The following is a 13113-nucleotide window of genomic DNA, read 5'->3' as shown; positions in this document are numbered from 1 at the left end:
ATATTTCTAAAGGGGACTAGCCATCCATAATTGGCTTCTATCAAATACATACAAACATAGTTGATTTTTTTTTTTTTTTTTTCGAACATGATATATAAATTCAACATATCTTTGTTATTATTTAAGAATATCTTAGCAATTCATGATTACACATTAATAGTGACTTTAAATCACTACAATGAAGAAATATACATTTAAAATTTGAAACCATAAACATTCAATGCATCTCAAAAACTTCTCATAACCCATATACAATAAATATCTCTGGGTTTCATCCCACATCACTATAAAACACAAACCAAAAATACATTATCGATCAACTGGCGTCTCTCGTATTATCTACAACCCCAAAGCTATAATCACAAAAACCATCAAAGCTTTTTCGGGAAATTATAATTCTTCTTCAAGAACACGGTAGCCTCCTTATCATTCCGATAACACAACACTCTCAAAACCGTGTTCGCTTCACCCGGGCCCCACGCCTCGGTTGTTGGAGGCAAAGGAAGTCTTGATTTTGTTGATGAAACATGACCATCATTATCAACAACTAAAGATTTAAATTTCTCAATAAGAAGACTTGTATCAATACCTAAAAGAGGTAAAACCCCTTTCACTACAACCGAATGTTTCCCGATTAAATCACTCGGTAATCCATCACCATTTGACCAAAACAAATCCATAAGAAACTTAAAATCCTCTTGTATCATCGAAGAATCTTCGAGTGTGAAATTACGAGAAGGCCCTCCCGCAAGCAAAATCAACAAAAACCCCTCAAACGAAGCTCTCATTATGTTCGTGATTAGACGCGTTCGAATCGTGTTTTCTTGTACAGTTTCCGCTATGATTTCAAGATTTTGTTCGAGTTCTTGTAAAAACGGTTCGATTCTTGATGATGATGAAACTTCGGTTGTGTATAATCCGTTATAGAACACATGATCTAATTCATGAAATATGACTTTATATGCGGTTGCCTCGCATACTTGTTGGATTGCTTCTACACACGCGGATAAAGATAACTCAAAGTGTTTTTTGATGAAATTACCCTCACGGATTCCGTTGCTTTTTAAATGCGCGATTGCTCTTTTTTCCAAGACTTCTAGATCTTTCCTAATGTAGTGAAAAGTATTGACCCGAACACATAAATGTTGGATACTATGGGAAGAATCGTTACCATTTGTTGTAGTATTTGGTAAAAGTTTCCTCCTTTGACTTATTTGTAACCGATCTTTTTTCTTAAAGACACCATTGAGTTTTGACCCACCTTTGCATCGAGTCAATGGGGGCAAAATTGGAAGAAAAGATCGTCGAGATCCTATAACAAGAAAATAAATAGTCATCTTCTGAAAAAGGTAATTCTTTCAGTAACCCTTGAGCTGGCCAGTTAGTTGGCCCACACTGCAGTGTGGGCCAACTCAACTCAGGAGGGTTAGGGTTGTTACTGTAAGGACAACCCTTTTTGCAGAAAGAATATAAAATAAAGTAATACTTACCAGAACCGGATTTTGCCTTTAAAATGTAATCTTGAAGGCATCTATCAAGACCACTCATCAACTCGGGTAGTAAATCGGGATGCATAGGAATTGGTAATAAAAAGAAAGCTTCCAAAGTTTCATCAATAGTTCTTAAAACTTCAACCGCAGAAGGAGCAAAACGTTCTCTATTTGCTCGTGGGTCCCACTCCTATAAACGAAAAAGAAAATTAAAAACTTGAGTGACCAAAGCGGAACAAATGTAAAACTTGGTTACTAAAAGAAGTATAAAAGTTACCTCTTGTTGCAAAGTTCTATCAACCCATTCTTCAAGTCTATCAACTCGAGTTTTTATCCAAGATTTAACCAAATCCACAATCACACCTTCGGCTTCATAAGGACTCATTTCTTGAATTATTGACTTTCCACCATCATCACTGTTGACCGAATCTTCAACTGCCATTTGTACTAAATCTTTTTCCAACTTATCAGCTGCTATTAGCACTTGAATAACACCTGGAGTCAACTCACTGATTCCTGAAACAAATTTCTTGATTTCTTGTCCAAAACATGAATGGAGAGTGGCTACTGCCACCCCAACTGCAAGAGGATGCCATTTTTGTAAAATTGGGCTGTAAATCTCCTTTTCAGTAAAAGCAAGGTCAGTCACATCTTGGGCAAGTATGCAGAGTGATGGAAGACTGTTTAGTTGACTTTTTGTTGACTTTCGACTTACACGCACTTTCTCAATTTCCTAAATAGAAGAAACACAAGAAAGATTAGTTCTACAAAAGGGTTTGTCTTCTAGATGCTAAGTATGTAGAGCTATTTCTAGCTAATTAATGCAAAAGATCAAAACTTGCCTGATTAAAAGCTTTGCGCATGGATGATCTGATGTAGATATCAACTTTGGCATTTGCAACATCAATGACTTTCATTCCGCCATTTTCACGAGGATTTTCTTCAGCCAATATGGTGGCAGCAGATAACGCTAGTGATAGAATACTTTGCATTAAGTCGATATTACCCCTGTAAAACGACTCATGGTACCCTAAAAGCCCCCTTTCTGCCCACTCCAACATCGAGTTCAATGTGGAACACAAAGTCTTGGTATAAACAGAATCCAAAGTTGACTTTGCATCTTTCTTGATTTCAAGCAATAAATTATCAGCAGCAAAAAGGAAATCGTTCTCAACTTGACCTGTGGATACATAATGGTTGAATAAAACCCACGAAAAACAAAGATTATGGAGTTTTTCATCAATTCCCAAGATTCCCCATGTCTTTTTTACGAGTTCTAACACCTCATCGACCTCTTCAATCATGGATGTTGGCTCTTCGACATCAAAAAGAGCTTCAAGAAGAATTTGGTAGAGACGAAGATTCAATGGGGATCCATCTGCCCAATGGCATGTGTCAGGGGTATAATCGTCAGATGACCGAGAAGCAAGCTCCATTGTGATTGTTCGTAGGGTTTGAAACGCTTCACTGTATTTTCCGGTCTCAATTGGTCGGTCGTGAGCCGCCCTTATGATCTGTCGGAGTTTTTGAGCCGATGGGTCTTTCCGATCAAGAGGTAGTTTAGGGTGGAGCAACAGTCCGGCCTCGAGTACCTTCAATTTTCTCTTTTGCCATACTTCATATTCTCGTTGATTTGGGAAATCGGATGATTTAAATTGCTGTAAAAGCTCTATGGGTAGAACTATTGATTCGATGCGCCTACCAAGCTGCAAAAAGTTTGTAATTTTAGAGTGATCGCAGACGAAACAAGTTTAAAGGGACTGTAATTCTCTAAATTATTAGCATGATTACCTGTCCAGCGGCGATTCTTAATAATGCACGTCGAACCCTAGAATCAATTTGCTCCGAGATCCTCATCTGAACCCTCATCAGCTCACCTATTGTCGCCGGCCGATTCTCCGTCGAAGAAGCATTCGATTCGGAACTGTTGTTTTTCTTTTTATGCTTGATACCCAACGCCTTCTTCACCTTACTGGCTGCCGTCAACGTCAATGACCTCTGCAGCGACGGCAACGATGATGCCTTGTCAGATGACCTCCCAGACGACTGAGACACATAAGTCAACGGCCTACCTCCACCGGAGCTCCGACAAGCCCCGACGAAGATCTCATACGCGGTTTCCCGAAGCTCAGAGTCAGATAGATCCAAACCTAGTTGGCCAAAGGGATATGAGAGGTCATTTGATGGCAACACAGGGATCATATAGCCAGCGGTGTTCTCAATTGGCATGACGCCGGTACCGCTTATGGTGAACTGGTGGTGGGCTTCTCCGATTGTCTGTCAACTGAACAAATCGAAGACCTGTGGGTATCTGAAAAGCTGAAAGAGTGGTTATAAATCGAATTCTGTATAAATTTCAGAAAACGTGAAAGAGAAAAGGGGTAAGTAAAGATGAATTGGGTTGGGAAATTGGGAAATTGGGAATAATTCTTGCTTGGGTTTGAAGAATGAAATGATGGAGAAGTTTAGGTCTCTTTTTTATGAGAGCTGAGGTGGAAAGAGTAAACAGAACGCGGTGGTGCAAACGGCTCCTCCTCTGGTTTTCCTTTTGATTAATGTTTCGATGCGTGTTATGTCCACGCGTCTCTTTGTGGGTTTCAACGCCGGGACCCACCGGCAACCGCCACCAATATTGATGCTCCTCCCAAGTTGAAAATGCCCAAAAATATATGGAAAACTGCTCCTACCAATAAAATTAAGAGTAAATTGCACATATGTTCAAAAGCATACATTTACTTTTAATATTGGATTTTTTAACATGGCTGGTTTTTGTAGTTTACAATTGTGTTGTGGTACTAAGTCTAATTTCATCTAAATAGCTTCGTTAAATGCCTAGAGAGGGACTCTTATACACTTCCTATTGTTTTTATGTTATTAAATGGTTCGCGAGCCTTACAGAAAAACGTTGATTCCCTTTCTCTCTTGTGGCTTCAAGGTTGTCTGACATGATAGTGTCGTGTCATTCATTGGTGGTTCCGGTGGTGAACCATGCCCAAGGTTCATCATTAAAGAACCAAGCCCCCTTCCCTCTATAGAGGTGTAACTATATGGGTGTAAGAGTGTACCTTAGCCCACCCTATATACAAATTTGAAGTGCAATATATTATATATATAAGTTTTATATTTTTTTTTGAATAAAAAATGTTAAGACTGTGAATTATAAGATGATCCATTCCTTAAATTCATAATGAAGAAAATAACTTATATGTTGAGACATGTGGATTAAAGAATTAAGGCAACAAATTTTTTTTAATAGATCAAATGACATTTCAATCTCCACAATGAAATCCTGGTTTATTAGGTTTGTATTTTAATATATTTTTATTATCTTAATTAATCAGTTACTTCTAATTTAAACGAACAATTTAATTTAAAATCATATATTGTTAGGGTTGTTCACTATTTGGATAAAACCGAATTGTCCAATTGGACAATTTGGATTGAACAATTTGGTTCGGATATTCAGATTTTTGGATTGGTTTTCAACAAAACCGAATTATTATTTTTGTTTTTGGATTGATTTTGGTTTATAAAATAAGAACCGAATATTCCAAAAAACCAAATAAACATTTATTATTTATTTATTTATAATATATATCTATAGTTATTTATTAATTTTGTAATTTATTTTTTTCAAATAGGTTCAAAAGTTTCACCCGATCAAAAAACATTAATATGCATTTTCTCACAAAAGTTTTCTATCTATAAAATATTTAACTATAATATATCTTCTTAGTAATTGTTTATAAATTTCAAATCACAACTAAATAATTTGTTTTCGTTTTTTTGTAAAGCTGGGTAATATTATAATTATATGTCGTTTTAAAATGTTTCGGTTTTTGAAAACCGAATTATAAAAACCGATCCAACCGAATTGTAATTGGATTGGATTGGATCAGATTTGAATTTAGTTTGGACTATTCGGATCCATGTTTTAAAAACCGAAATCAATTTGGATTCACTTGATTGGATCGGATCAAACCGATCCATCCAAACGAACACCTCTATATATTATTACATTTTGTTACCATTTTTAGTATTTTGCTAATTGTTCATATTTTGTAAATTATTTGGCATGCCCTAAAACAAAATCTTGGCTTCGCCACTGTCCCTCTGTGTAACACTAGTCAAAATAGGTCAATAGACAATCACATGTGATTATGCCAATCATGTAATGTGATTATGTTAACCTAGTAATGTGGTAAGAATGTTATGTAGTTCATGATAAATTCTAATAAAAATATGAACTTTCTTTATGATACAACTCAAAGTATACGTCCATACGATTCCAAAAATATAGAGAACGTCTGAATCTGACTTCGCATGAAGAAGTTATGATAACCGAACACTATAAATCTCTATAATAAGATAAATTTAAAATATACTTAGAATTAGCTATTTAAGTCTAAAAGAGAGTTGTAGTACTCGTAAATACCTATGCGTGCATATAAAGAACGTCAAAAACGGAGTTCGTATGTAAAAGTTATGGCCTTCCGAAGATTTAGTTTTTTAAAAACCCTAAACTAGCTAATTCACGACGTGAGTTTTATGACACTCACGACGTGAGGAGTCATTCTGTCATAATTCGGAATCTAGAAGCTGCGAGAGGATAAGATCTAAAATTCACGACGTGAGTTTTATGACACTCACGACGTGAGGAGTCACATGGCCACCTTCCGAAGCTAGGGACGCAAATGGCAAGTCTACAGAGTGAATCAGGCAGACACACGACGTGAGTGTCATAAAATCTTACTATAAATAGCAAGATCGACCCCAACCATTCTTACACCTGATCACCTTTCTCCTCTCTCATTTGCTGAAGCCCTCTTGCATCCCGAGAGCCGACGATCTCGCACGCTGACCGTTTCTGCTTAGATTACATAAAATCACGTTACTAAGGTGAGTTTCACGGCCCCACTTTCTAATATTTCGGGGGAAAACGCATGCTAGTCATTGTATATATGTTATTATTATGTCTATATGATAGTAAATTAGTATCAACATAGATAGTTATAATAACCGAGATATAGTTATTTGTATCTGAAAATATACAAATATCGTAACATTGTTAACATGTTATTGTTATAGTAGTATATTAATGTAGATCTTGAGTTATACTTAGGATTCTATATATATTTTGTGTGCAATATAGTTTCGAAGTTATATTCGGAAGTTTTATATGTTAAGTTATATAGTATGTTGCAATTAATAGTTTTATGTCAAGATAAAACTAGATATGTTATATGTTGTTATTATTGATTTTATGTCAAGATAAAACTAGATATGTTATATGTTGTTATTATTAGTTTTATGTCAAGATAAAATTGGATATGTTGTTATTGTTATTTTTATGTCAAGATAAAACTAGAAACGTTATATGTTGTTATTATTGGTTTTAGGTCAAGATAAAACCTGGTTTTTACTTCAAGATATAGTTGTTATACTGCCTAAATATTATGAAGTTAGGAGTAATGTTTAAAAGCAAAGTCTAGTAACTTAAGGTTTTAGACATGAAGATGCTTTTGTTGTTAGCGCTATAGGAAGCCGTCAAAGTCTACATGAGTAATTGTATTCATCAACTAAGATTGGGGATCTTAGCGGAAAACCTCTGAACTGTAACTGTTAATCCCGTGTGAGCGAGGAAGTCGTGTATAATTAGTATACGGGCTGACCACCCCACTTGTGACTGTTAGCTACAGTCAACCAAAACACAAGTGATGAACTATCCTTTTATTTGCTATTGTTCCGGCGTCGATGAAGCGTACGGTGTTGTTTCTCATGTTAAATCATGAGTGTATTTGTTCTCATGGTAAATCATGAGTGTATTGTTCTATCAGAGGTATTATGTTATAACAGCTGTTACAGGCTCATGGTAGCAAATTGTTAGAAACATTATACCTTGTCGTATACAAGTATTAATGTTAAGTATAAGTTTTCCCCTACTTATACCTTAAGATTAAGAAATGTTTAGGTATAACACTTAATTGATAAGTATACAATTATACCTAATGTTGGAGAGTCAAAATGATACTTTCAAAACTATACTTTTGAATGTGTAAAAATGTATTATTTTATGGAGTCAAAACATATGGACTCACCAACTTTATGTTGACGTATTTTAAAACGCATGTGTTTTCAGGAACTTGAAAAGCGGGTATGTATTCGAACAGGAGAAGTTTTACTAGTATCTTTCTGTTCTTTAAGAAGTATGTCATAGTCGGATATTATGTAATAAATACTAGGAAAAACAATAATGTAACTTTCAATCATCAATAAAGGTATGTATTTTCTTTAAGTATTGTTTAATGTATGTTATATAACTGTGATACGAAAAATGACGTTGCACTACCCGGTGTTTCCGCTGACGGCCGGGGTGTGACACTCTGGATCGATAACAACCTCCCTCCCCTCTTTTTATCATTCTTTTATGAATTAAATCTACCCCTTCCTTTCCCCCTCTGTACCGATCCCTAAATACACATCTATAAAACTAAGACCTACCCCAATCAATGCTCTAGTTGTGCTAGTTGTGCTTTTGTTGATGTGGTTCTCGATGAATAACCATGGGTCAATCAAGGAGGGAAATCGATGAACTGAGGATATTGGGTATTTAACTCCTTGATACGTGTTTATGCTTTCATCCTACACCTTATAAGTGATTGGTAAGAGTAGCATGGGTTATTTTATTTGAAATCTAATTTTATAGATGGGTGTGAGCATGCATGTTCTGTGAAAGAGCAGGAACCATAAATAAATTCACCCACCTCCCTCTTCTTGTTATGTAAAATTGATGTCATGGGTGTCGGTAAGGTGGTGATGGTGGTGGTGATAGTGGTTTTTGTGGTGATTGTATTGGTGGTAATTGGTGGGGTGATAGTGATTATATTGGTGGTGATGGTACTTGTAGTGATTGGTGATTCTTTTATTGAATTGGTCCCTCATATTTAGAAAATGGCAAAAAAAAAGTAAAAATAAAAGGAAAAATTTTCATATAATAAAAAGTAACAACTTTAATGTTAGTTCTAACCTCTAAGAGCCGTATTATGTTGATGGATTAGGTGTCTAAGCTCATAATTATAATTGGTATAAACTTGAATTGATAGTAGCACAATCATTTTGGGTTGCCCTCAAACCTAGCAATTGGACATGATGATTTTTTGAAAGAGATGTTGATTTATTATTAGATTAATAAATTTAAATAAATAATTTATTAATATATTATGAGCATAATATATTAATTAGAAATAGTAATATTTAATTAATAGTAAATCAGAAATTAATTGGAATTAATTTTGGGATTAATAGAATTAATTATAAGTGTAGGGACTACACTGTAATTGTTCAATAGTTAAACAAGAGGCATTCTAGAACCTACCTAGAGCCTTCGATGGTTTTAGGAGGGTTTTAGGGTTTCTAGAATTATCATTGGAGGATAATTAGGAAGCTAGATAATTACCAATTCACGATAATATTATTATATTGGTTTTGGGCTTATCTAGGTTTCCTTGCTATAATATATAAAGGCCCATATGGCTTTGATTTTTGACACTCATACTTCCCCAAGGGTTGGCCAAAATTCTTACCTCTTCCCTCCTCTCTCCTCAATATACTTTTTTGCTTATGTTAGGTGTGAGCCACTAGAGTCACGAAGCTTGTGATGCTTGCTTCCAAAAGATCAACAAAAGAATTCTTGGTTGTTTACTTCAACAATCAACGAGGTATGTATTCATACTTATGAATTCAGATTTTTAATAGGAAAATTTTGTAGTTTGATAGTTCATAATATGTTGCCTTTATATGAAAGACATAGATCCTTCTTAGGTTGCATGTATCCTAGTCATTTAATTGTTAAATGTTTTTCCACTTAGAGCAATGTTTTTTGTAACTTACGTTTTCCATCATTGGTATCAGAGCCTATGATTATCTTTCATGTGATTGCACATTGGTGAATCGATCAAAACTAAATTTTTCGAATTTGTTGCATCTCACGACGTGAGAATTGATGCTCATGGCGTGAGATCTGAACATATCCAATTTTTTCGAGATTATCAACCTAATTTGTTTTATTTGGTAATTATCTGCTTTAAATTACTTCCAAATCCGAATTTGCTGAATATTTGATGATAAAATAAAATCCTAAAAGTTAGGAAATAAATCTTTGACTTGATTAATTATTTTATTGATTAATATGATTAATATTTAAGTGTGTAAATAATTGATTTAGATATTAATTAATCCTAATAATTAATGTCAAATATTATTTGGTTTATATTAAGTTTAAATTATATAAATTTTCGAAATTTATTATAAACCTACTATTTTGAAAAGGTTTTAAAATACACTTTATACTATATGTAAGATTATAAGTTTAATAATTACTATATGTATAAGAATAAGTGAGACGAACGCTGGTACACCTCATTCACGAAGCCATACTATAAGAGGAGTTTAAGGAAGCGACCTATAAAATAACCGTCATTGGGTATCCATTCTTACCCGCCACTATCTTGTATGGTGGAGGTCGTTAGTCGAACGAGTTTGATAAGATAATTAATTCTCATTAATAAGTATAATGCGATTAAAAGTAACTAAAATTCTTTTATTAAAAATCACAATATTAGTTACTTTAGGAAAAATGTGAATTTGTATGCTAACCCATGAAATTACACATTATACTTTATAGTAGTTAGTGGAGCGTGTGTGGTTAACCGACACACTAATAGTGACTATAAAAAGTAATAATGGGCATCTCGAGAATTATCATTGATTAATGGAGCACATGTGGTTAACCAACATATTAAAATGAGATGATAAATGACATCGAGAGTGACAAGCTAATTTACATGGTTATTCACATCTTGTTTGTGATCCCCGGTATCCCAGTCACAAATGGAATTACATAATCTGAGATTAAACATGTCATTGATAGTTTCAATGAGCCTTAAAAGATCTAGGAATTTTACTTAACTTAATTTCTTTCAAATTTCGTTTTCTAATGGTGGAATTGGTAAATTGTCATTTACCTTCCTTTATAAAATTTACAATTAGATTACGACATCCATTTTCTAAGTTGTGAATTATATAGTTGGATCCTAGCCTTAATATTTCATTTTGGGTTGCTATATTAAGGATTATTCTTATCTAACTAAAACTACCTTCTTTTTACAGATGTCTACTTCAAATGATGGTTCTGGTTCCTCCTCCTCCTCCAATCAAAACTTCTCGTTGTTGAACATTTGCTCAAGGGTGACATTGGATGGCACCAACTACAATGACTGGATGCAAAACATCAAAATGGCCCTTCGTTTCAAGGACAAGGAGTATGTCCTTGAGAAATAACTGAATGAATTTGATGAAGAGAAGGCCACTCCTGAAGAACTAGCCGCTTACAAGAAGCACTAAAATGATGCAACAAAAGTTTCTTGCATCATGGTAGCCACCATGACTCCTGAGCTGCAAATATTCTATGAGGATTAATGGCCGTACGAGATGAACAATGACCTTATGGAAAAGTACCATAAGCGAGCTTTTTAAGATAAGTACGAGGTGGTAAAGTCCCTCATAACAAGCAAAATGAAAGAGGGAGAGTCTGTTAGCAGCCACGTGCAAAGGATGCAACGATACTGTAACGACCCAAATTTTACAAAGAAAATTTTCATTTTTAATTAGTCAACCATTTTTCATAAAACATAAAGATCCCAATAATTGTTTTCAAAACCATCAACATTACAACATTATTATTTTCAAAACATCATCGAAAAAGAGAGATAGAGTGCACGCCGCATCATCATGCCTTGCCTTTGCCCTTGGACTCCGAAGTACCTGAAACAAATCCACAGACGCTAAGCTGAAAACTTAGTGAGTCCCCCAGAGCATACCCCACACAAACTACATATCACATTAGCTATAAAGCTACCTCTACCACATATCACATGTCAATTAGCCATTAAGCTATCTCTACCGTTAGCCACAAAGGCTATCTCTACCATCAGCCATAAAGGCTGTCTCTACTATTAGCCCTAAGGCCATCTCTACCATTAGCCATAAGGCTATCTCTACCGTTAGCCACAAAGGCTATCTCTACCACATATCATGTACACATACAATACATATCACACCTCTACGTAACAAGTAAACCAACTATCACAAGATGGGTCGGCCTTGGTGGCTTAGACCCATTGGTATGGTGAGAAAACTCACCTTTCAAAGGCTGAACTGGAAAACTAGATTCCGGTATGTCTTGTGCTGCTCTTCCCAAACTGCTTATAATTAATGAGTAAATATCTCAGCATAGTCCCATAAATACCCCCAGGGTCAACTCTGGCCAAAGTCAAAGTCTATAGTCAGGGTCAACAGTCCATATTGACCTTGACTCGCCAAGTACAATCATTCACTCGTCGGGTTCCCTGCTTAACTCGTCGACTCTTCGAGTCGCCCGAGTGACTCGTCGAGTTCCTTGGTGTTTATGGTCGTAAACCACCAACAGTACACCTTTGACCGTAAACCCTTGGCTGTAAAACCTTGGCCGTAAACGAGAAAACCCTCTCGACTCGCCGAGTCACTTGCACGACTCGTCGAGTCCCCCAAAGTTCATCATGATTACGGTCCTTTTGCAGTGGGACTTAAGGCCCCAAACTTTAGATCCATCATCTCCTATTGTATATTTCACGTAAAGTTACAAACTTTACGTGCATGCAGGGCCTTTAATAATCGTAAACACCAAAACTAATCCTCCAACAAGGTTTTCATACATAGAGAGGGAATAAGCTTATAAAGCATGCAACTTTATGATATTTGGGACCTAGTGAGGTTCAGATTTGGAACCATACCCTTATGATAGGTCTAGATCTAGGCTTGCTTCCATTTCCTCAAAGTTTGGTCATGAACTCCCAAATAGAATATAGGCTTAAGGTAAAAGATTCATACCTCAACTTGATGTCCAAGATGAACTGGATGCTATATCCAGTGTTTTCCCCTTGATTCTTCTTCTCCAAACTTGGATTCCTTCCCAAATTCCTAAAGCCAAGCTCTTAAATGCACACACTTCACACACTAGGGAGTTTGCGGTCGTACACAGTCTCTTATGATGTTAAGGGAGGCTACAAGAGCGTTTAATGAGGTTTATAGAGGGGCAAACCCCAGAATTAGGGTTTTCATTAAACAATGTTGACTCGTCGAGTCAGCCTTCTGACTCACCGAGTCACTTCCGATTTGTGCCCCTGAAATACGACCCTACTTGACGAGTTGAGCTCCCAACTCGCCGAGTCCATGCATGAAACTTCTCCATTGGCAAGTTTCTAACCAATGCTCAAAACAGGTGTTACAGATACGTGGATCATGTTGTTAGGCTAATTGTGAATTTTGATGAGGAGTTGGCTATTGATATAGTTTTAAACTCCTTGCCTAGTTGTTATGATCAATTCATATTGACTTATCATCTGAATAACAATGAGACCACTTTGAAGCAGGGTTGAAGGAAAAAAGTATTGCCTCCATTCCTACTAGTGCTCCTATTTTGGCCATTGGTCAAGAGAAAGGAAAAAAAGAGGAAAGGTCCTCCAAAATAGCACTGGAAGGGAAAGTCTCAAGTTGGGTCGTCAAGCAATGGGCACATAGGTAAGTC

General features: G+C 35.8%; 1 protein-coding gene across 1 annotated transcript; it reads right to left on the bottom strand.

Annotated features, from left to right (window-relative positions):
• Positions 1-146: 146 nt before the first annotated feature.
• On the bottom strand, positions 147-4027 carry LOC145070802 (protein unc-13 homolog). The gene is made up of 5 exons (XM_079017756.1): positions 3282-4027; positions 2333-3196; positions 1768-2223; positions 1491-1680; positions 147-1312 (listed from the first exon to the last, which is right to left on the bottom strand). The coding sequence occupies exons 1-5, from the start codon at positions 3717-3719 to the stop codon at positions 372-374; spliced, it is 2889 nt and encodes a 962-aa protein (XP_078873882.1). The 5' UTR covers positions 3720-4027; the 3' UTR covers positions 147-371.
• Between the last annotated feature and the right edge of the window lie 9086 nt (positions 4028-13113).

Source organism: Lactuca serriola, chromosome 8 (assembly GCF_051521515.1).
Source record: "Lactuca serriola cultivar US96UC23 chromosome 8, Lser_US96UC23_V15, whole genome shotgun sequence".
Lineage (NCBI taxonomy): Eukaryota > Viridiplantae > Streptophyta > Magnoliopsida > Asterales > Asteraceae > Lactuca > Lactuca serriola.
This window is presented reverse-complemented; position numbering and strand designations above follow the sequence as displayed.